This window comes from Rhinatrema bivittatum, chromosome 1 (assembly GCF_901001135.1).
Source record: "Rhinatrema bivittatum chromosome 1, aRhiBiv1.1, whole genome shotgun sequence".
Classification (NCBI taxonomy): Eukaryota; Metazoa; Chordata; class Amphibia; order Gymnophiona; family Rhinatrematidae; genus Rhinatrema; species Rhinatrema bivittatum.
The window spans coordinates 534250718-534273919 of NC_042615.1; the positions used below are offsets into that span (position 1 = coordinate 534250718).

The 23202-nt window shown below is 46.2% G+C and overlaps 1 protein-coding gene and 1 long non-coding RNA gene across 5 annotated transcripts in view; one reads left to right on the forward strand and one right to left on the reverse strand.

Moving 5' to 3' along the window:
• KIAA2026 (KIAA2026 ortholog) overlaps positions 1 to 7319 on the reverse strand; it is a 335679-nt gene extending 328360 nt beyond the window's left edge. Inside the window, exon 1 of one of the 3 annotated variants that reach the window (XM_029613945.1) lies at positions 6171 to 7298. In XM_029613945.1, the coding sequence (XP_029469805.1) occupies positions 6171 to 6664 (494 nt within the window). In that variant the 5' untranslated portion in view covers positions 6665 to 7298. Of the gene's footprint in view, positions 1 to 6170 lie in introns of all 3 variants that reach the window. The other 2 variants (XM_029613962.1, XM_029613969.1) reach the window with 2 other exon arrangements.
• The window catches only part of LOC115097856, a 33281-nt gene continuing 16918 nt past the window's right edge, over positions 6840 to 23202 (forward strand). For both annotated transcript variants that reach the window (XR_003858349.1, XR_003858348.1), the window contains exons 1-2: positions 6840 to 6961; positions 22874 to 22933. This is a non-coding gene — a long non-coding RNA (uncharacterized LOC115097856). The remainder of the gene's footprint in view (positions 6962 to 22873; positions 22934 to 23202) is intronic.

The following is a 23202-nucleotide window of genomic DNA, read 5'->3' on the forward strand; positions in this document are numbered from 1 at the left end:
AAAGAGAGGGTGTGGGGTAGGGAGGAGTAAGATGGGTGGGTGGGCATAGCTTGGTTGTCGTGGCCCCAAACTAAAAAGGCATTTCGCTGCCCCTGAACTGTTTATCACTGTCACCTTATGTTTATCCTGCTTCTTCTCATTTTGGTTCAAGAGGCCTGCTGTCCTTTCGTTATGCAATCCAATTGGCCAACAGCTTTGCTGCCAGCAGTTCTCCCAAGTCTTACGCAAGGAGTAATGAGATAAATACAAAGCAGCATGAAGCGACAGTGACAGACTGTTTCCCAACCCTCTCCTGGAGGCACACCTATCTAATCTGGTTTTCAGGACTGCCACAATGAATATGCACGAGAAAGATTTACATACACTGTTGTCTCCAATATATGCAAATCAAACTCATGCATATTCATTACAGACATCCTGAAAACTTCACCAGTTAGGTGTGCCTACAGGAGAGGACTGGGAAACACTGTGATAGACAATTGTCCAAACAGCAAGCACTGCACAATGGCAATATTTCTGCTGTAAACATAGCCTAGTCCAAATAGGTTATGTAACAAACAGTTGTACATGCAATTCTGTCTTTCTGGCTCTAGGATCCCAAGGCAGAGTCCTTCTGATTCAGGGTACAGAATCTGTATCCCAGTGCTTAGCCTTATTATTTTAGGCTTGGAAAGAACCTTTATTCCATCTCTGACCCAGGAATTAACTCACATTTCTGGGGCCAGTATTAGTCTCTGGTGCTGTGCCAGCATGGTCCTGGACCTTGGGGTGATCCACCAAACCCACGTCCAGGGCACCTGCACCCAGGAATTCCAGGTCTAGGCCCACAATGGCACAGCACCACAGTCATTAATATCCTGAAAACCTGACAGACTACATGTGCCCTGAGGACTGGATTGAGAAGCACTGCCACAGACTAACAGTAGCCCCAAAAATGTAAAAGTTAGCTTTACTTCACCTCTGAGCCAGAACTAAAAATTTTCAGCATAAAAAAAAAGACAATCCTTCAGGGCTTTAATACACCTCCCTGCACTGGGGAGAAATAGCTAATGCCTTCATTAACATTGGATTTATATAAAGGAGCACAAATTTGTGAAAGCATTTGCTCCCATTTGTGCACACTTTTTTTTTTAAGAGCTAAATTCTTAAGAACATAATGTTATGTTGAGTCAGACCAGGTTCATCAAGCCCAGAATCCTGTCTCCCACAGCAGCCAGTGCAGGTCACAATTACCTGGCAAAGCCCAAAGGTTAGATGTATTTCTTCTTGCTCTCACCCACAGATAATACATTTTAGTCTAGTTGACTAATAATTTATTATGGAATTTTCTTCCAGGAATTTGTCCAAACTTCTTTTAAACTCTGCTATGCTAGCCACCTTGACCACATTCCCTAGCAGCAGATTACATAGCTTAATTGCATGCTGAGTGAAAAAGTACTTTCTACTATTTATTTGCAGTCTGCTGATTGTTAGTTTCATGGAGTGTCCCTTTGTTTAGCATTATTTGAAAGAGTAAACCACTGTCCTTTATTTACCCATATCACCTCACTCATGGTTTTATAAATCTTCTATCATGTCCCCTCTCAGCCAACTCTTCTCCAAGCTGAAGAGACTTAAACTGTGATAAGGGAAGCTGTTCCATTCCCTTTAACATTTTTGTTGCCCTCCTCTGCACCTTTTCCTGTTCCACTAAATCATTTTGAGATGGGGCAACCAGAACTGCACACAATACTCAAGGTATAGTCACACCAAGAATCGATACATATGCAATATGATATTTTCTGTTTCATTCTCCATTTCTTTTCTTAGCATTCTATTTGTTGTTTTGATCACCTCCACCACTGAGGTAGGATTTCAAAGAATTGTCCACAAGGAGTTTAGGATCCTTTTCCTGGGTGGTGATTCCTAATATGGAACTAAATATTGTGTAACTGTAATTGGAATTATTTTTCTCTGTGCATCACCTTGCATTTTCCCACATTAAATTTTATCTATTATTAATTATTAAATTTGACTGCCCACCAAAGTAGTTTACAAATACAAAAAAGTTAGATAAAACATTCTAAATGAAAACACTACAAATACTTAAAAAGAGAAAACTAGCTATTTAAAACCTTAAACAAGTAAATAAATTAGACAAAATAAACCAGGCAAAAAGATTAATAAAAGTAAAAAACTATAGAGCAATTGCTATTCAGTTGCCTAGTCTCACAAGGTCTTTCTGCAGTTCCTTACAATCCACTGCTGTTTCAGCAACTTTGAATAATTTTGTGTCATCTACAAATGTGATCAGCTCACTCGTTTCCTTTTCCAGATTATTTATGAATGTTAAAACAGCAAAGGTCCCAGTACTGATTCTTGTGGTACTCCCTGATGACCTCTCTCCATTTGGAAAACTGTCCATTTAGTCCTACTTGCTGTTTCCTGTCTTTTACCAGTTACCAATCCACAAAAGGACATTGCCTCCCATCCCATGACTATTTAATTTACCGAGGAGCCTCTCGTAGGAGGACTTCGGCAGATGCATTCTGAAAATGTGAATATACTATAGCAACCAGTTCAGTTGGTCTACATGTTTATTTACTCCTTCAAAAAAATCTACAAGACTGATAAGACAGGAGTTCCCTTTGCTAAAACAATGTTGACACTTCCCCATTTACCTATGCCTATCTATATGGCTAGTAATTTTGTTTTAAGAATAGCTTCTAACATTTTTCCTGGATCATCCCTGGAGGCCTTTTTAAAAATCAGTTGTGGCTGTTTTAAATGATATGTTACAGATTACTTCCTACAGGTTTACAATTTCATGCTTGAGTTCCTTTAAGACTCTGGAGCGGATGTCATCCAGTCCTGGTGATTTGCTACTCTTTAGTATGTCAAAACTATTATATCTGCCATTATCACAGAGAGATTTGTTTTAGTTGCTCAGAATCATTACCATGAAAAAATGTTTCAGGTATGGGTATATTCTAAACGCCCTCCTCAGAAAAAAAAACCCCCAAGAAAAAGAACTAAATCATTTTTTCTGCTACTTCCATATCCTCCCTTAGCATCCTTTTTACACCTCAGTCATCTACAGGTCTATATTCAGACAGTTCAGACAGAAAAGTTAGCCAGATAAACTTATCAGACTAACTTTGAAGGCAATTTCAGCAGTGCAGCCACACTACTGAATATAGCCGGCTATCTTAATTATTTAGCTGGCTAACCCATAGCTGGCTAATTTTAGGACAGCTCTTTGACTCAACCAAACTTAGCCGGCTAAGTCAACCAGCTATGAATTCTGGAGTTAGTTGGCCAATTAACTCCTCCCAGTTACGGCCCTGGACCGCCCCTAACTTATCTGGCTAAATTCTAGCCACCTAACTTGTTAGCTGCCTAGAATTTAGCCGGATAAAGGCTGAATATAGCCAGGTAAGCCATTTAGACGGATAACTATTTTGTTATCCATCTAAATGGCTTTTGAATATGGACCTCCTAGTGGCCAAATTAAATCCCACACAGGCTTTTTGCTTTGAATATACTTGAAAAAATATTTATTATTGGGTTTTATTTATGTGATAAGCTTCTTCTGGCCTGTCTTATTGTTTTACATCTTACTTACCAGTGCTTATACTCATGCCTATTTTCCTCATTTGGGTCTGCTTTCCATTTTTTAGGCAATGCCCTTTTGGCTTTAACCTCTTCTTTCATCTATTATTAAACACTCTGGCAGTTATTTGGTCTTCTTTTGACCTTTTTTAATGCATGGAATACATTTTATCTGGGCTTCCAAGATGATATTTTTAAAGAATATCCACACCTCATGCAAACTACTGTTATAACTGCTCCTTTTAGATTTTTTCTAATTTCCTTATTCTATCAAAATCTCCCTTTTTAAAGTTATATGCTACAACAGTAGTTCTACTTAATGCCTTCCCCTCCACTGATTATGTCTAATTTTACTGCATTATAATTACTATAGCTTAGCAGCACCACCCACAGTAACCTCTTACATCAGGTTGGGAATTCCACTGAAGACGAGATATAAAGTAGTTGCCCCTCTTGTCGGTTTTAGAACCAGCTGCTCTATGAAACAAATTGCCCCAATGAGGAACAGACCCTTGCAATACTGGGGCAATTGAAATCTATTATTAATTACTGTGTTGCCAAATTAATTTACCTTTCTAATTTCAGCTAACATTTCAGTCTGTTTCTTCATTTTGGCCAGGTGGACCATAGTATATGCTCACTGCTATACTCTTACCCATCACACCTGGAATTTCTATCCATAGGATTCCAAAATTAATTTAATTTGCTGTTTAATTCTATGCCATCTTTTACATATAGTGCCATCCCTCCACCAAGCTGATCTGTCCTGTTGATAAAATGTATACGCTATCACAGTGTCCCATTATTTTCTTTTCACATCTCTAAAATGCCTACAATGTCTATATCCTCATATAATGCCATACATTCTAACGCTCCAATCTAACTACTCAGATTTCTGGCATTCATGTACAGACATTTTAAAGTATGTTTTTTTTAATTTGCATTTATTCATTTCTCTGATCCACAACCTGGTTATTAGCAAAAGATACAAACAATGGAGCATTGTTCACATCTGTATGCTCTTTATCTATTTGCATCTGGGCTATGTCAGTATTAATTACAACCTTGCTACTGGATATTCTAACTTCCCTGTTTTGGATGATACCTCCCCTCCAAACCAGGCACTTCTGAGTGACTATCCGCACTCTCCCATGGCCTAGTTTAAAAACCTGCTATATCTCCTTCTTAATTGTTAGCATCAGCAGCCAGGTTCCACTTTGGTTAAAATAGATCCCATCACTTCAGAATAGGCTCCCCCCCCCCCCTTCCCCAATTCATAATAAGTATAAAGCCTTCTTCTCTGCACCATCATCTCATACACACATTAAGACTCATGGAAAGGGGAACATTTCTGAGAATTTAACCCTAGAAGTTCTCAATTTCAATTTCCTACCTAGAAGCTTAAGTTTAGCCTCTAGAACCTTTCTGCACCTTTCCATGTCATTTGTACACATGTGTATCATAACAGCCGACTCCTGCCAGCATTCTCCAAAATCTTATCTCAGTGATACATGAGATCCACTACCTTCACATCAGGCAGGCAAGTTACAAAGTAATCCTCATGCCCCATCACCCAGATATATATGGTCCTAATAATGGAATCTGGTCCTAATAATGGAATCTGGTATGCCCAGATTAGAACGGCAGTTCTAATCTGGGCATACCCCCCTAGAAACATATCTTCAGCCTGAGAGGATAAGGCATCACCTGGACGGCAGACCTTTACTACAAGATCACTTTCTGCTACTTCAAGGTGATAGGCTCCTGACAGAGATGACCTCTTTCCAAAAGCAGCACAAAGGCTGCAAGACTGGAACTGAGACTTCTCTCTGATGTCCCTGAAAGTCTCCTCCATATACCTTTGCTCCTCCTGGTTTGCCATTCTAGTCTCCAGACTTGTTCTCAATGAGCCAGAAGCTTTTTGCCCTGGGTGCACAAATACTAAAGTTATACACAAAAAGTGCATACAAACCTAAGCAAAAATATGCACTTGGCTTATCTTACCTTATTACATCAGTCCCTTAGGGAGTGGTGAACAACTCCTCCTCATACCTCGGTAACAACATGGACCAAAATCCAACTACCTACGGTATCTAAACTTAACTTGCCTTGAACTCAGGTTTGGAAAAGTAAGTAATTAAATATACAAAAAAATTAAATTCCTAAGAATTCACGTTGGCTGTGCAGAGTTCACTCTGGGACAGTATCCCTCCTCCATCTGGAACATCTTTAGCACTCAGTGACATAAACCTACAGAAAGGAGCCCCACTTATGAATACAGTTTCTAAGCAGAATGAAAACGAGAAAGCTTTTAGTAAAGCGGGACTCGGAGAGCATGTGCCCCCATTTCCCCTCCCCCAGACTGACCAACAGCTTACACCTCGGCCGCCACCAATTTACCAGGCCTAGAAAAATACATAGACCTCCAGATAGCAATGCAGGGCTCTCGGCAAGGAGAGAAGGTAGACCCCGCTCCTTTTCTGGGCATGTTTTTTCATTCGCCTATTCATGTGCTCTGCAGACGAAGCCCCGAACCCCCTGCCTGTCCAGCCTGCCAGAACTGTGCGCTGGTCACTCACCGAGAAAGCAGGGCCAGCTTCTGCTCCAGCATGGTCTCCACTTTCTGCGCCTGCTTGGAGAGCCAGTGATCTACGCCGTGCCGCCGGTAGCAGCGCTCCAGCATCAACCGGAAATCAGCCACGAAATCACAGATACCCTGGTAGCGGCCGCCGACAAACTTCTCCTCCATCCCCAGCAGCCCGATGGTAGCCACCGCCTCCTCCTCCTCCACCTTCTCCTGCAGGAAAGGGGCGGTCAGGCCTCGGTGCTTCTCCAGCAGAAACTCGCAGAGGATCCGATATCCCTGCCGCAACTCCGGGCTCAGCTCCTGCTCCCAGCCCCGTTCCTTCCTAGTCGTCGCCGCCGCCGCCGCCGCCGCCGCCTCCTCCTCCTCCTCCTGCTGCTGCCGCCGTTGCCGCCGCCCTCCTCCTCCTCGGGGGCCCCGGTCCTCAGTCCTGGCCTGGGAGGGCGCCGGCAACCCGTCGGATCCTTCGCCCGCACCCGCCGCATCCATGGAGCCGCCGGGTCCTGGGGCGCCCGCCCCTCTTCTCCTCCCTCACCTGCAGTAGCTAGCGCGGCCCAGGCCCCGGCAGAGGAAACGTCCAAGTCGTGCTCGCCCAGCTCCGCCCCCCCGCCAGGGCCCCGGGGCGAGAGAACCAGAAACTCCCCCTCCTGCCTCCCTTCCGCGGCCGGAGCGACCACACGGCGGCGGCCAGTTCCCCCCTAATCAGGCGCCGTCTCTCCACACCTCCCCGTCAGGTTCAGCTCCTCTTGTCCCTGGGAAAGACTCTGAGCGTATTGGAGGGAGAAGGTGAGCGCCGCTGTCAGTGCAGAGCAGGGTCCGTCCTCCGCCTCCAGAGCCGCCGCCGCCGCTGCTCTTACGGTCTCAAGCCCGGCGCGAGCCGCCGTAGGGGTTGGAGCAGGAGGGGGGAGGAATGTGAGAACGTTAGGGAATGGGGGAGGGGAACGGAGGGGGGGGGGGTGATTAGTGAAAGAAATGACTGAAAAACGGGGAATGGGATACTTTCAAGCGCATGCGCAGCGGGAGACTACGAGCTCCCTTTTCTTTTTTTTTTTTTTTTTAATCCAGAAGAGGGCTGGATGTTGGGGGGGAGGGGCGTCAAAGGTGGTTAGAGTTCATTCTATGGGCCGTTTGGTTGCAACATCGCGCGGTTTGATGAAGTCATCGCCGACACATAGTCGCAACCTCTTTCACCCTCCCATTTTGTGCACGCGCGCTCTCTTGTGCTTTATAGTGGCGCTCGGATGCGCGGGCAGTGCCTAAACTGTGGGTGTTGATAGCAGCTGCGCGAGCCTCACGCCGCATAGTGATAGAGTTAGTTGACACAGCGGGGTCACGTGCCCTTGGCACCTTGTCGGTTACTCCCAGTGCAGGGGACAAGCGATAAGAGGGGGTCAGAGCAAGAGCGAGAACGTGCGCCGATTGGGAAGCATGTATGGGGATCAATCAAAGTAATGTGCTCGCTAGTCGAAGACAAATTTGACCAGATTAAATGGCAAAAGTAACCCGTGCCATTATTAATTTTAAACATTGGGAGGGTGAGAGGTTCAAATATTTCTCCACATGAAATTCCACAAATGCCCTAATAAATGACAAGCATCTGCTCCGTTATGTATTTATTTATTAAGCACCTTTTTGAAAGATTATTCTCCAAAAGTGGTGTATGGCAAATTAATCTGGCACCAGCATGAATTCATCAGCTTTACAGATAACATAGGCATGACTAGATTTCAGCATTTTCATAGCAGGGCCAGGGTTGCCAGGTTTTCAAGAAAGAACAAGCACTTTTTTCCAAAAAAACAAGCCCAAAAAAAGCCCAAAACACGTGAGATTGAAACTTTTTATTTTTTATAGCATTTAACACTTGAAATACTTTTGTAATGCACATAAAACAGCTGACTTTATTGTAATAAACTGTTGTAGCTCTCACACAGGCGGATACAGTATATTTGGATGCGCATTTTTGATGCGCTAGCTTTATCCCTTATTCAGTAAGGGGTAATAGGGCATCAAAAACGCACGTCCAACCTACACCCCCCCCCCCCCCCCCCCCCCCCCGAAACTAATAGCGCCCACAACATGCAAATGCATGTTGATGGCCCTATTAGTTATTCCCGTGCGATTCAGTAAGTAAAATGTGCAGCCAAGCCGCGCATTTTACTTTCAGAAATTAGCGCTGCGGGCACCGGGAAAGTGCACAGAGTACACCCTCCGACTTAATATCATGGCGATATTAAGTCGGAGGTCCCAAAAGTTAAAAAAAGTTAAAAATTTAAAAAAAAATTTAAAATCAGCCCGCGGCTCAAAAACCAGACACTCAATTTTGCCGGTGTCCGGTTTCCGAACCCGTGGCTGTCAGCAGGTTTGAGAACCGACGCCAGCACAATTGAGCGTCGGCTGTCAAACTCGCTGACAGCCGCCGCTCCTGTCAAAAAAGCGCTAGGGACGCGCTAGTGTCCCTAGTGCCTCTTTTTTCCATGGGCCCTAATTTGCATAGGTCACCCTCCTGAACCGCGCGCCCAGGAGAGTGGCCTGGGCACTCCCCCGCTCTCCCACGACTTTTACTATATCAGCCTGTAACAGTTAACTAAAACAAGGTCTGACAATTAGTGATAACAGCCAGTTCTTCATTCTCTATATTGTCAGCATTGTCATTAAATAGCTTCAGCATATTTCTACCTGGCAAGAAGCTGGTACAGCAAATTCCCTCATGCTCATTCCCCTCTCCCCACCCCTCTCCAAGCACATCCCTGGCACACACTCATTCCCCTCTCCCACCCCGTACAAACACGTCTTCAATTCCCTCATGTTACGACCATGGCTGCTATGCAGCCGCCTCACCACCAGAGGTCCCCCACGAGCATGTTCTTCTGGCTGGCCCACTCCTTCCTTCCTGTCTACTCTATACCCCAGACTTTCCTTTATAACCCTGTCTAGCAGTTCCATCGGGGCTTCAGCATCGAGCTCGCCTGGGCTTCCTGCTCTAGCCTCTTTTGCCTTCTGTCTGTGGCCTACGGGCCTCTGCCTGCTGTCTGTGTGTGTGGCCTATGGGCTTCTGCCTACTGTGTGTGTGTGTGTGTGTGTGTGTGGGGCCTATGGGCTTCTGCCTCCGGTGTGTGTGTGTGGCCTACGGGCCTTCTGTCCGCTGTGTGTGGCCTACGGGCCTTCTGCCTACTGTACGTGTGTGGCCTATGGGCTTCTGCCTACTGTGTGTGTGTGTGGCCTACGAGCTTCTGCCCGCTGTGTGTGGCCTACGGGTCTTCTGTCCGCTGTGTCTGGCCTACGGGCCTCTGCCTGCTATCGGTAACTTACGAGCTTTCTGCCTGCTGTGTGTGTGTGTGTGGCCTATGGGCCCTCTGTCTGCTGTCGATAGCCTTCGGGTCTGTGCCTCGCTCTGCTGCCTTCAGGGCTTATTTGTTTCATGTTCAATGTTAGTGTTGTCCTGGTTTGTCTGTCCAGTTCTCTGTCAGTCTTGTTTCCTCAATTCAGTCACTTATACCTCCAGTCATTATCACTCATACCGGCACGCTTCCTGAGTTCATCCTTACCAGCACCCAGTTCCAGTTTCCTGTACACCTTTACCTACATTCACGTTCACACATACTTCCATGCTGTTCCAGTCTTCAAGTTCACTCTTACCTTCATGCATCTGGTATCAGGTATCTCCAGCCAGTATTAGACTCCATCTGCCTATTCCACCTTCCCACTTGTCCATAGGGTTCACTCATTCCTGCCTGCACCAGCCAGCATCTAGACTCTTCTGCAGTCCTGCCTTTCTCCTCCCTGAGAGACCCTCGGTAGTGGTGTTCACCACTTCTGGCCTGAGCCCATTCGTTACACCTCATGCACATTTTCCCCTCCAAGCACATCCCTGGCCCCCCACACATTGATTCCCCCCTCCCTAACCCTCACATCTCTGGCCCCCCACACACTGATTCCCCCCTCCCTACCCCCTCTGAGCACATCTCTGGCCCCCACTTTTTCATTCCCCCCCTCCCTACCCCCTCCGAGCACATCTCTGGCCCCCACATACTCATTCTCCTCTCCCCACCCCCCTCCAAGAACATCTCTGGCCCCCACATTCTCATTCCCCCCTCCCAACATACTAATTCCTCCCCTCCTGATACCTGACTGTAGCTGCAGAGTCTGAAGATTCCTTTGCTGCTGTGCTGCAATGCCGTGCTGCTGGCCTTCTGGTTCCAGGTCTGCCCACGTGCGATGCTGTGCATGCCATGCTGGATGGAGATCTGATTGGCTTACTGCTGCAATATAGGGATAGGGTGTGCCTGCTATGGACCGGCTTCATCACAGCAGCAGTCAATCACTATCACATGATTCAGAGGCCAAGCCCCGCCCAACAAGCCCAAAAAAACGCGACTGGCAGAAAAAATAGCCCAATTAAAAGCAACCCGTGAATCGGAAAAAAAACCCGCGAATGACTACAAAAAGAAGCCCAATCTCGCAGTAAATAAGCGAGGTTGGCAACACCGAGCAGGGCTGAATTAGCCATGCTGCCATGTGAACTGTCTATCAGGGCCCGGGAGGCGGAGCTTCTTAAGCAGAGGTTAAGGTTTTGTTTCCTCTGCGGCTGCGTGTGTGTTCCCGCGCAGGAAAGTAACAGATTCTCCTCAGTCTGTTTCTTTCCATGTGTGGGATCGCACGCGGAGCTCACTTCTCCTCAGAGAAATGTCTAAAAAACAGAGTCGTCCCTCTGACTTTAAGCCTTGCCCATGTGGTAGGATCATGTCCGTGACAGACGGGCATGATCGTTGTTATCGTTGCCTAGGACCAGAACACATCCAAGCCGACTGTGAAAACTGTGGCCAGATGTCTCCGAGGGCCAGACGTCAGAGGGCCCAGAAGATACAAGAACTTCAGTGGGAAGTAGGTGGCTCGTATGCCCCCCCCCCCCCCCCCTCCAAATCCTATTCCTTGCCGGAGCAATCTAAAGTAACAGCCCAACCCGCGAGAAGAGCGTCGTCTTTAGATTTCAAACCACCACCACCACTGACTCTTGCACACATACTCTTACCCCTGGCATTCTCACACCCCTTTATTGTATTTTTCCTTCCTTTTGAATCCCTTCTATCCCTATCCTTGGCTTTCTCATTCCACCTTCTCCCTTTCCCCTTGCTCTTTGATTTCCAGGGCAAACCTCCACTAGCTCCAGTCCACTACCTATGAGCACCATAATTTTAAATCCATTCCTAGGGGAAATGATTTTCTCTGCCAGAAATCAGAGGGTAGTAGGAAGAGTCCCAGTTTTTGGGTGCTCTCAGAATTTAGTGCCCTAGCCACCTGCCTATATTGCCTCTACCTAAATCTATCCCTGAACACTGGCACTGTCTGTTATCGGTACAAGTGAATCTTTCACTGGAAAAATTGAGAAGCCACAGTATACTCACAAATCCTGAAGTATTCGTTGTAGAATCATCTGAAAAACATTAGTGATAGTCACATTTAAGGAAAATAATCAGAAATTAAAGGAACTGAATTGCTGTGTCTGTGGAACCTTGGACTGAAGCAAGATTGATGCTACCTGCAGGGAGGAGCCCTGCAGGTTCCCATAGTCAGCAGGCAGATTCAGGCAAACCAGAGACCAGTCAGGATCTTTACCTTTACCAGTCCATATTTCCCTTGTGTTGAGCCTTTGGGTGCCTTAGGTCCGTAGTTAGATAGGGTCATAGGCAGGTGGTGGTCAGGCATATTCGTAATCCAGCTGGTGGTCAGGTGTAGCCATGGCCCAGGCAGTGGTTGGAGGCAGGCAGTGGTCAGAACCAGGTATCCATCCAAAGAAGAAGAAGAGGGACAGGCAAGCAAGGGCTGAAACAAGCAGGCAATGGAGGATAGAACAGGCTGGAACAAAGACTGAAGACAAGCTGAGCGAAGACTGAAGGCTGGAATGCAGGGAAGAAACACACACACTACTAATTGTTGCTGTGGCTGTGAGGGAAGGAGAGAGAGAGCCCTTTATAGGCTTGGCATGTGAGGTCATCAGCAGGCGCCGTAGGGCTTTTCCCGCCATGGGACCTTTAAATGGAGTGAGGTTGGGTGCGGCTGGATGGGGCTGGCAGTGTCTCGTTGCATTAGAGCGTGGCGTCAGGCTGCATCAGGAGCCAGTCAGGATGACCTGGCTGGGGAGGTGAGTGAGTGCAGCAGTTCATAGGAGCAGCCCATCGACCGCCAAACACAACAGAAACCCCCCCACCCCCACCCTTAAGCCCCCTCTCTGAGGCCCTGAGCTTTGTGAGGTATAATTGATGAAAGTCCTTCAAAAGGTTGATGTCCATTCTTTTATTTATTTATTTATTTATTTATTTATTTAGGGTTTTTATATACCGCCTTTCTTGATATATATATATCAAATCAAGTCGGTTTCCATATAACACAACTGTCGCCGGGGCGTTACATTGAACAATAAACATAGTATTGAACTGACGCCAGTGGCGTTACATTGAACAATAAACATAGTATTGAACAGGGAACGTGTATCTTTACATTAAACAGTCAACAGAATATTGAACAAAAAATGCAAATCAATTAATATTTTGGAGGGTAGTTCCTACAAATTTTCTTCTGGGCCATAGTTCTTCCAAGAGATTAAGTACGCAACCTTTTTTCCTTTCTGGGGGTTATCCAGGACTTCTTGGACTTCGTATATGTAATCTCCGTCCGAAAGCAACTTCCTGAAATTCAGGCAGCACTCTGGATGGCCAAGAAAGCACCACTGGCTTAAGTAAGGAAACATGAAACACATTATGGATCCTTAACGTAGGTGGTAGCCTTCGCTGGTACGTGACAGGGCCCTCTTGCTGAAGCACAGAAAATGGACCAATAAACCGTGGTGCCAGGTGCATAGAGAGGAGTTGTAGGCGTAAGTGCCGGGTACCCAACCAAACCTTCTCTCCAATCTTGAATTGAGGAGCTGACTTTCTATGAGCATCTGCCATTTTCTTGGCTTGGGCAGCAGCTTTTTCAATCAACTGATTGGTCCATCCCAATAGTTCATGCAATTCCTGGGCAGAAAGCTGAGCTGCTGGTGAAGGAACTGTCACAGGCAATGGCAGAGAAGGCAAGGGTTGTTTTCCATAGATCAGTTGGAAAGGGGAGGCGCTGGTAGCTGCATTGATGTAATTGTTATGGAAGAATTCGGCCCACGCAGTGGCGTACTGAGAGTCTCCGGTGCCAGGAGGCCAATGCATTTGTGTGCCTCTCCAGGAATAGGGGGTTAGGGGGGCACAAAAACGTTATCCTCTCTCACACATACTCGCATGTCCATTCTGTCTCACAAATACACTGTCACATACATACACATACATGCTCTTATACACACCCACAACCTCTTTCTCTCACAGACACACACTGAGGCTCTAAGAATCACTTTCTCCCCACACCCCCCTCCACCCCTCACACCCAAGCTCTTACTCCCCCGTATTCTCTCATACACACGCTCTCACTCTCACTGGCTCCCTAACATACACACACACCCAGGCAAACTCCCATTCATTCTCACACGCACACACAGACCTCCAGGCAGATTCACATTCATTCTCACTCCGCTTCCCTGCCCCCCACCCTCCAAGCATGCACACATTCATTCTCATACATATATAGACCCCCAGGCAGGCACTAATTCATTCTCTCTCTCTCACACACACACAACCATTCTCATACACAGACTCATTCCCAAGCAGGCAACCATTCATTCACACACACACCCCCACCCTCCCCAGGCAGACTCCCATTCATTCACATGCACACACTGAAGGCAGAACCCCTTCTCTTTCTTTTGCCAGTAACCTTGCAACTTCTCATTCCTCTGCTACCACTGTCACTGCTGCCTGTGGCTATTGGGGAGGTGCCGATTGCTGCTTCTGGCACTGAAGCCCATTCTGCCGCCTCCTCTATGCAGATCCCGTGCTATTAATAATTTGCAGGGCTTCCAATTCCTCCATGTTGATCTCGTACATCACAAGATCAGCATAGAGAAAGTGCTATTCTTGCACATTCCCAAAGATAGCATATGCTAATCACTAAAAATTCAAAAAAACTTTTTTTTTTTTTACCTTTGCTGTCTGATCTTAGTTTTCTAATTGGTTGGTCACAGGCTTTTTTTTTTCACGCTCCCTTTCTTGGTCTTTTGCCAGTTCCTTTTACAGGGACCTTTTTTTTTCTATTTTTTCTCTCTCCACCTGTTTTCTTCCCTTCCTCCTTCAAACACACACTCAGGCTCTCATTCTCACACGCTGTCTCTCTCACACACACACACACACACATTCAGGCTCTCATTTTCATATGCTGTCTCTTTCACACATACATACACACAGGCCCTCACTCTCACATGCTGTCTCACACAAACACATAGGCTCTCACATGCTGTCTCCCTGAACATACAGGCTCTCACTCTTACACACACATAATATCTCAACTCACTCTCATACACACACTCTACAGGGCCTCAGCCTCCTCTCACCTCTGGACCTTCTCTTCGCTGGTTGCCACAGGTTGGGCTCTGTGGCGGCCCTGATCTTCATGAACCACCACAAAGTGGCATCTGCAGCAGCTCTGCTACTGGGCCTCCTTGGGCCGCTATGAGGTAGGATCCACCGCAGCCTTGCCTCAAACGCTGTTCCTCCTCTTTCCTGCCTGTGCGGCTCCTGCATTGTTTTTCTTCCAGTGCCGTGCAGGCAGGAAGGAGAAGGAGCACCTGGAGGTTTGGAGGTGACTTGTTTTTTTCAGGCCATGGTGGGATGAACTCCAACACAGTCCTTCCGATCTTCCTGCTCAGCGCAGCTATGAGAAAAGTTGTGCGCAGCCACGAACGTTTGCTGCTTAGATGGAACTGTGGTTGGCACACAGCATAGGAACAGCACGCTTCCCTGCTCAGTCGCTGGTGGGATGAGGTCCATCGGCAGCCACATGGGTTTCCCTATGTCCCTGTACCCGAGCGCATTGTCCCCTCTCCCCCTGCCCCCTTGGTACGCCACTGTCCTGAGACTCATTGATGTAAGCGTGAAGGAAGGACCTAAGAGTACGATTGGAATGCTCTGCTTGCCTGTTGCCTTATAGGTTGTAGGCCGTAGTGTAGTTGAGTGTGGTACTGAACGTTATGTAGAGAGAGTGCCAATACCTCCCAGTGAACTGAACCCCTCGGTCCAATAGGGCTGGTGCTAGTCGTCGTTCCCCCCCCCACCACACACACACACACACACACTTTCATTCAGTCTCTGTCTCGGGCTGCCAAAAAAAATCCCAGCTCCTTCCAGAGACCTAAACTTTAAAAACTGTCACTCACCACCCTCTAGGCCTTCACCCCCTCCCCTGGAACCAATGGCCAGTGCAAGACTATTAGGTGCCCTAGGCAAACTTTATACCCTTGGCACCCCCCCTCCCCCATGCAAACAGTTAAGAATTATTCATATATAATAGATTTTACATGAAAAAGAATATTCAAAGTACAGTCTTCTAAGGTAAAAATATCACAACATGTATATTATATTTACTTGTACTACTATGGTGCCATCCAGAAAAGCCTGCAAAAAAAACCACTTGGAACCGATATGGCATTAGGGTTATTGTAATGAGTGATAGGTGTGGGCACCCTCAGAAAGCCATGAGTAAATTGCAATTAAAATATAACAAACCTACCACACCAAAACAGTACTAACTGCAAGCATTTAAAAAGTAACAAGTTTACCCTTGAAAAGGCAACACTGCAAATATTGCACCAGGCCCTAAAAGACCAATACGCCTTCTATTAGGAAAACAAAACAAGCCAAGCTGCTATAGATTCCTACACACTCGCAGGAGATCTCTCCTTGCTCACACATTCCGAACACCAGGCAGACCCTCACCAAATACAGAAAAATAGAAAACATAAAGTACAATAGAAACATGCAAGCAAAAACTGAACTGGAAACCACAATAAGTAATTTTCTGTATGCAGAGCAACCATGGAAAAACAGAAACCATCACCAATCCTCAGCCATTGAACATTAAAATGAAGAAATATAATAAATATATTAATCATAATAGTATAAACTAATATAAAGAATATTTCAAAACAGCTGATGAATAGAAGGTCCAATAATTAAAATATATAATTTGTTTTAAATTTCCCAAACATCTTTAAAATATTTCAAAACAGCAAATAACACCCAAAAATTAAAATTAATAAAGATAAAATAATTCATGCTCTCCATACTTGGGAACTTTTGATTTCCAGCCGCTCTGAGATTGTTGTGGATTAGTGGGAGAGGGATGCACAAACTTTCTCTTCCTTATCTCATAGATATAGATATATATCTAATCATACACATATACTCTCCTTTTCCCACACATACATACATATGCTTTCTCATATACACATATGCTCCCACTTACATTTTCACACGCACATGCTCCTACTTACATATACATGCTCACTCACACACATGCTCAGATACACACATGAAGAGAAGTGGCAGGTCTGGACTCCCTCCCTTCCCCCAGAGAACACCCTATGCTTCAATATCACAACCTTTTCTGCAGTAAATTACTGCATAATTTACTGCTCAAAAGAATTTACTACTTACTATTTAGACCTCTTCCTCCATCTCCCTAGAATTTGGTCTCTAAACTTGTTTCAGTGCTCCCTCTCACACACACACACGTTATGATGCTTAGATACACAAATACACACACACACACACATGCTCAGACTCACAGTGGCTTCCTCTCTCACACACACTAAGGTCTCTCTCAGCAGCTCGGGGCCCTCCTCTTCTTCACTTCTGCCGAAGGGCAGGTTGGGAACTGTCTCGAGGTCTTTTTTCTTCTTGCTGCGTGGCTGATTGGGAATTGCCGAGTGGCCCTGTGGCTCTCTCATCTCGGCCGCACAGCGGGTTGGGAACTGCTGGGCAGCTTTACGGCATTGGCTTCTTCACGCTGCCTGGCGGGTTCCCGCCAGGTTGACGGCGGCTTCTTTCTAATCTCAGGTGTTTGGTGGATTACAGTCCTGTGGTGGCAGTGGCATTCTTTCATTTTGTTTGCTGGCCCTGGGGCTTTCTCTTGACTTTGGGCCCTAGTGCCTCCCAGGCTGTTTCCCCCTTCAGGCTGCCGCTTTGTGAAAGTGCATGGCTTGTACAGTGGGTTGCGCCAGTCTGCTGATAGTATATGCTTTGGTGTGCCATGTAGGCAAAAGACATGGAAAGTGAAGAGACATGCTAATTCCAGAGCAGAAGGAAGGCCTAGTAAAGGTGTGAAGTGTGCCATTTTTGATAATCAATCAAGTACTACCCATATCTCGGTGGCACCATTAGAGACTGGGGGATCACGATAAAGTCCATGGACAAGTGGGTCCAGGATTCCTGGGGAGCTGGCAACCACTGTAACAGACCCCAGGGTTGGTGATGCAGCACCTTTTGCTGTGCGCAATTGGGCATGAGTCAACACAGGCTTTGACGCCTTGCTTCATTTGAGGCCACCAGTAGTGTCATCGAAGCAATTCAAGGGTTCGTGGCCACCCAGGGTGACCTGTAATATGGGAGTCACAGGCCCATTTCAAACTTCCTAATGCAATCTGGAAGGTATGACCATCTTCCCTGGAGGGATGGGTACCGTAGTGGCCAGGAGTATCTTAGTGGGATCGATGATGTGCCTGGGAGGTTCTGGAATATCCTCAGTCTGGAAAGAGCGCGAGAGGGTGTCTGCCCATTGGTTATTGAGCGCTAGGTGATATCAAAATTCAAAATCAAAGTGAGCAAAGAACAAAGACTAACAGGCCTTTCCCTCATTAAGCTGCTGAGCTTGATGTAGATGTTCGAGGTTCTTGTGGTCCATGTATATTGTAACATGGTGTTGAGCTCCTTCGAGTAGATGATGCCATTCCTCGAGAGCAGTTTTGATGGTCAGGAGCTCTCGATCTCTAGTGCTGTAGTTGCATTCAGCCGGGGAGAACTTCTTAGAAAAGAAGAAACATGAACCCCTTCTGGAGTGTGTTGGCTGAGGACAAACCCTACCCCCTGGGTAGAGGCATCCACCTCTAAGATAAAGGGTCATGTAGAATCCAGCAAGCAAGACTTGTCAGCAAAGGCATGCTTTAAATTCTGAAATGCCTCAGTAGCCTCTGGTGGCCAATCTTTGGAGTTGGCACCCTTGCGGGTAAGGGCAGTAAGGGGGGCTGCTACAGAGGAGTAATTTGGGATAAACTGACAGTAATAATTAGCAAGCCCCAGGAATCTTTGTGAGGCCTGGAGCCCCACAGGGCAAGGCCAGTCCATGATGGCTTTTATCTTGACAGCGTCCATCCAAAATCCATCTCATGAGACTATGTACCCAAGGAAGGGGTGCACCTCTTGTTCAAAGAGACATTTTTCCAGCTTGGTGTAGAGATTATTCTCTCGCAGGTGTTGCAGGATGATGCAAACATCTCTTTGGTGGGAACTCAGGATTTGAGAAAAGATCAATATGTCATTCAAGTGGAAAACCACCAGGGTGTTGCAAAGCCCAAAGGGCATGACTAAATACTCGTAATGTCCATTACGCATGTTAAATGCAGTTTTCCATTCATCATCAGCCGTGATGTGGATGAGGTTGTATATACCACTGAAATACAACTTTGTGAATATCTTGGCACCCTGTAGGCAGTCGAAGAGCTCCACTATTAGAGAAAATGGATAACGGTCCTTCTTAGTGAAGGCATTTATCCCATAGTAGTCTATGCATGGCCTGAGAGATCCATCTTTCTTTGCAATGAAGAAGAACCCAACCCCTGCCAGGGAAGAGGAAGGGCAAATAAATCCACATTCCAGATTCTCTTGAATATAGACAGACATGGCCTGAATTTCTGGAAGAGATAGGGGGTAAACCCATCCACACAGTGTTGTGGCTCCTGGAATGAACTCAAAGCTGCAGTTGTATATGCAATGAGGAGACAACACTTTAGCACTCTTTTTTGAGAGGGCATCCTTGTAATCCACATTTTGAGGAGGAAGTCCCAAAAATAAGGAGGTCACAATCATTAAACAAGGAGGTGCTACTGGCACCAAGCAAAAATCTGTATAGTAATGGCCCCAGCGGGTGAGTTGTAAGCTAAATCAGTTGAAATGTGGTTGATGTTGCTGGAGCCATTGCAGACCTAGTATGATGGGATGAATGGCTCTGGTAATCACGTGGAGCTTGATTTTTCTCTACATGCAAGAGGCCAGTGCATAAGGCTATAGGCGCCATGGTCTGAGTAATCTGGCCCAGAAGTGGATCTCTGAGGATAGAGGAGATCACCAAAAGGAAAGTCATCTGGACAGTGGGGATTTGGAGTTGATTGACTAGGTCCTGCAAAATAAATTCCCCCCTGGAAATGGAGTCTACAAAAGCCTGGGTGGAGAAACATGTGGAGCCCAGTTCCAGTGTGACAGGAGGATTTGGGGGGCCAGAACGGTAAGGCCTAGGGTCATCTCCCTGAAAGATCCTTGACATTTAAGTTTCCTGACTTCTGTGAACACTGGGACAAGAGATGGCCTCGTGCTGCTCAGTAGAGACAAGAGGCCCTGCTGTCTGCAATGGAGCCTCTCTTCTGGGTCCAAGTGGCAGCATCCCAACTGCATCATCTCTTCTGGAGGATGAGAAGTCAAGGGTGTGGCAGCAGGGGGCGAGAGTGGATGTTGGAAGCGAGGCACTAGCGTGACACGCTCATCTTTACTGGACACTTGAGTCCTTTGCTGCAAACAACGATCGATTTTTCTGGTTAGGACAATGAGAAACTCTAGCGAGGTAGGAAGATCCAGGGCAGCAAGCTTGCCTTTGATTTTCCCAAAGAGACCTTCTAGGAAGATGGTAACTAAACTTTCCTCTCATCAATTTAGCTCAGAAGCAGGTATCCAAAATTCAAATGCATATTCAGCCAGGGTTCGGGAGCCTTGACGGAGGTGGAGCAAATCAGGGGCCATCACCGCTGCATGACCTGGCTCCTCAAAGACAGTGCAAAACTGCTCCATGAACTGTTGAAGCTCGAACAAAACCAGACCCCCTTGCTCCCAAAGGGGAGAAACTTAGGCCAGTATTGTTCCATTGAGTAAGGATAAGATGTATGTGGTCTTAGCTTGGTCAGAATACACTTCCAGTTACAGGGGAGCCTGTAACTGGAAGTGTATTCTGCACTGTTTAAGGAATCCCCAACACCACTGAGGATCCATGGTATACGGGGGTGGAGCTGGTAGCTGAGGGACTGATCAACTTGATGCTGGAGGAGGTGGCGATGCCAGTGCGAGTCTAGGTGGTGCCGCAAGAGTTCTCAGAGCGTCCAGATAAGTGGTAAGGTGGTCCATAGCTGCGGCCAGGAGCTCCAAGGCACCTTGCTGGTCCTGCAGCCTGCGAGCTAATCCAGGAATGGCTTGGAGTGAGGTCAAGTCTACTGAGTCCATGGCCTCAGTAAACTGTTGTAACTATGGACCAGTTGACTGAGACAAGATTGATGCTACCTGCAGAGAGGAGTCCTGCAGGTTATTACCGTCAGAAGGCGGACCCAGGCAAAGCAGAGACCAGTCAGGACCTTCACATAAACCAGCCTTCATTCCCTTAAGGTTGAGCCTTTGGGTGCCTGGGCCAGCAGGACTTAGCTGGGGTCTCTGCTGATGGCAGAAGAGAAGGTCTGCAATTAGCTAGGGTTGTAGGCAGACAGCAGTCAAGCATATCTGTTGCGCTTGCTGCCCATGGGCTCTGCCCGCGAGCAACCTCGCTCACTTAACTAGGCCGACACTGGCCCCATGCTTTCCTCCATGGCTGGAGCCGCAACCGTTGCTTGCTTTTGTGGCCATATGTCGCCCCACTGTGCTGTCAATCTTGCGGCAGGAAGCCGCTGCCGAAGTCTCCTCTTTGTGGCCCGGATGCCGCCAATGCTTCTGTCAGTCCCGCGGCAAGAGTGTCGCTGTCACTCCTCTCTTCGTGGTCAGGGTGCCACCAACGTTGCTGTCCTTCCCATTGTAGGAGTGCCGCTGTTGCTCTCCTCATCGCGGCCCAGGTGTCGCCAATGCCTCTGTTGCTCCTGCTCCATCTGGCTACCGCATAGGTGCACACTCGCACCTCTCTTCAATATTTAAAGGGCCAGTAGTGGGAAAAGACCCGTGGCCCCAACAGACGCATCGCCCTGTCTGTAACCCTACATAAGGGCTCTTTCTCAGTTCCTCAGGGCCTTCGCATCAGATCCTCATGGCTGACCATGATCTCTTCATCCGGCAAGGTCCTCCATGGCCTACTTCCATCTAGATCAGGGCTTCCCAAACCTCTCCTGGGGACCCCACGGCCAGTTGGGTTTTCAGGATATCCACAATGAATATGGATGAGAAACATGACTCACTATATGTAAATGTAGCTCATGCATATTCATTGTGGATATCCTGAAAACCCGACTGGCTGTGGGGTCCCCAGGACAAGTTTGGGAAGCCCTGGTCTAGATGGTTCTATGTTCTTCATTGGATGTTCCTGATCCTCCTGTTCCAGTTCCTGCCTTCCTTTTCCCTTTGGAACTCCATCATGTTGCTTGTTCTGTGTTCCTGGTCTCCTGTTGGTCACTCGTCCAGTCTTCTGAATCTTCATTTCATCCGACTCTTCAGTCAAGCTCTTGATGTTCCACTCTATTGCTCTTAGTATTCAGCCCAGAGGGCCACTTTTGAGGGATTCAGTGATAAAAGTGGGCATTTAGCCAACACTTTTTTTAAGGCAGTGGATTGGAGGGGGAAGAGGAGATGGGAGAGATCAGCATATGCTCTCCACACTAGTTTTATTTATTTATTTATTTATTTTCCAGCTAACTTTAGCATTGCTATTTTTCTGACAAAAATTAGCCAGATAAGTTAGAGCTAGCTGAATATTAGTGCTAGCTGGATACATTTAAGCCATACCCCTGGAATGTCCCTGCCCTGCCACTTTTCTATCCAGCTTATCCAGGTAATAACTTACCTGGTTAAAACTTAGCTATTCAGCAGGGTGGGATATTTAAAACTCACGGTTTGTATGGCTAGGTCCCAAATTCAGCTGGACAAACACTGAATATCGACTTAAAAAATATTATAAATGTACATCCCAAAACTTACCATATTTCAATCACTAAACTAAAAATAAAATTCTTTTCTTATCTTTGTTGTCTTGATATTTTAATTTTTGAATTGTGCTCCAAGTCTCCTTTCCTCTTTGTCTGTCTTCTAACTCCTTTTCCAGGTCTCCTGTCCGTTTGTGTTTCTTGTCTTTCCTCCTATCTCCTTCAGTTCCTCCTTTACATGTGTCTGACACTTTCCCTTTCATCTTACTGCCCCTCTATCCATTTAGAGGTAGATTTCACCCCTTTTTCTCATTTTCCAGTTGTCTCCCTCTTTTTGTACAGGAAATTAATTTATAATAATTCACCAAATCAAATTGTAATATGTCTTTTGTTGAAATGCATTAAAATTTCTTGCTATATTCTCTTTGAATGCTAGATGGTGCTTGTCTCACATCAATCATATTACAATAGCTTGAGAATATGTTTTCCCCCTCTACAATGTTTAAAATTGATGTTTATTTAGGAATAAACTACAAATAGCAATTACAAATAATATTAGTATAGTTCCTTATAATGTTATCTCAGGATCATTACGGGAAATAAAGAATAATGCAGAGTATAATTCCCAGACTCCTATATCCTTAATCCTATATGTATACTTATGATGTGAGCTTTATCTATCTGGCCAGGCTAGATTCAGCGGGGAGTTCTGTTCCGGATGCAGCAGTGACATGCAAGATTTCTTCTTAGTAAGTTCACTTTGTCTCTGTCAATTCTATATTTCCTTTGCCTTTTATAAGCTCTCAAAAGCTTGCAAATGCAATTGAAACAAGTGTCTCTTTCTGATTGGATTTATGTTACAGTCCTTTTTCTCATAAAAGGAATTCAAATGTATGTCCTATATGAATAGCCAAGCTACATGATATTGCTAGCCAGAAATGGTCATGGCTATAAGCACAGCTATTTTGTACTACATAGCAACAGATGTTCATATGCAGTATTTTTAAACAGATCAATG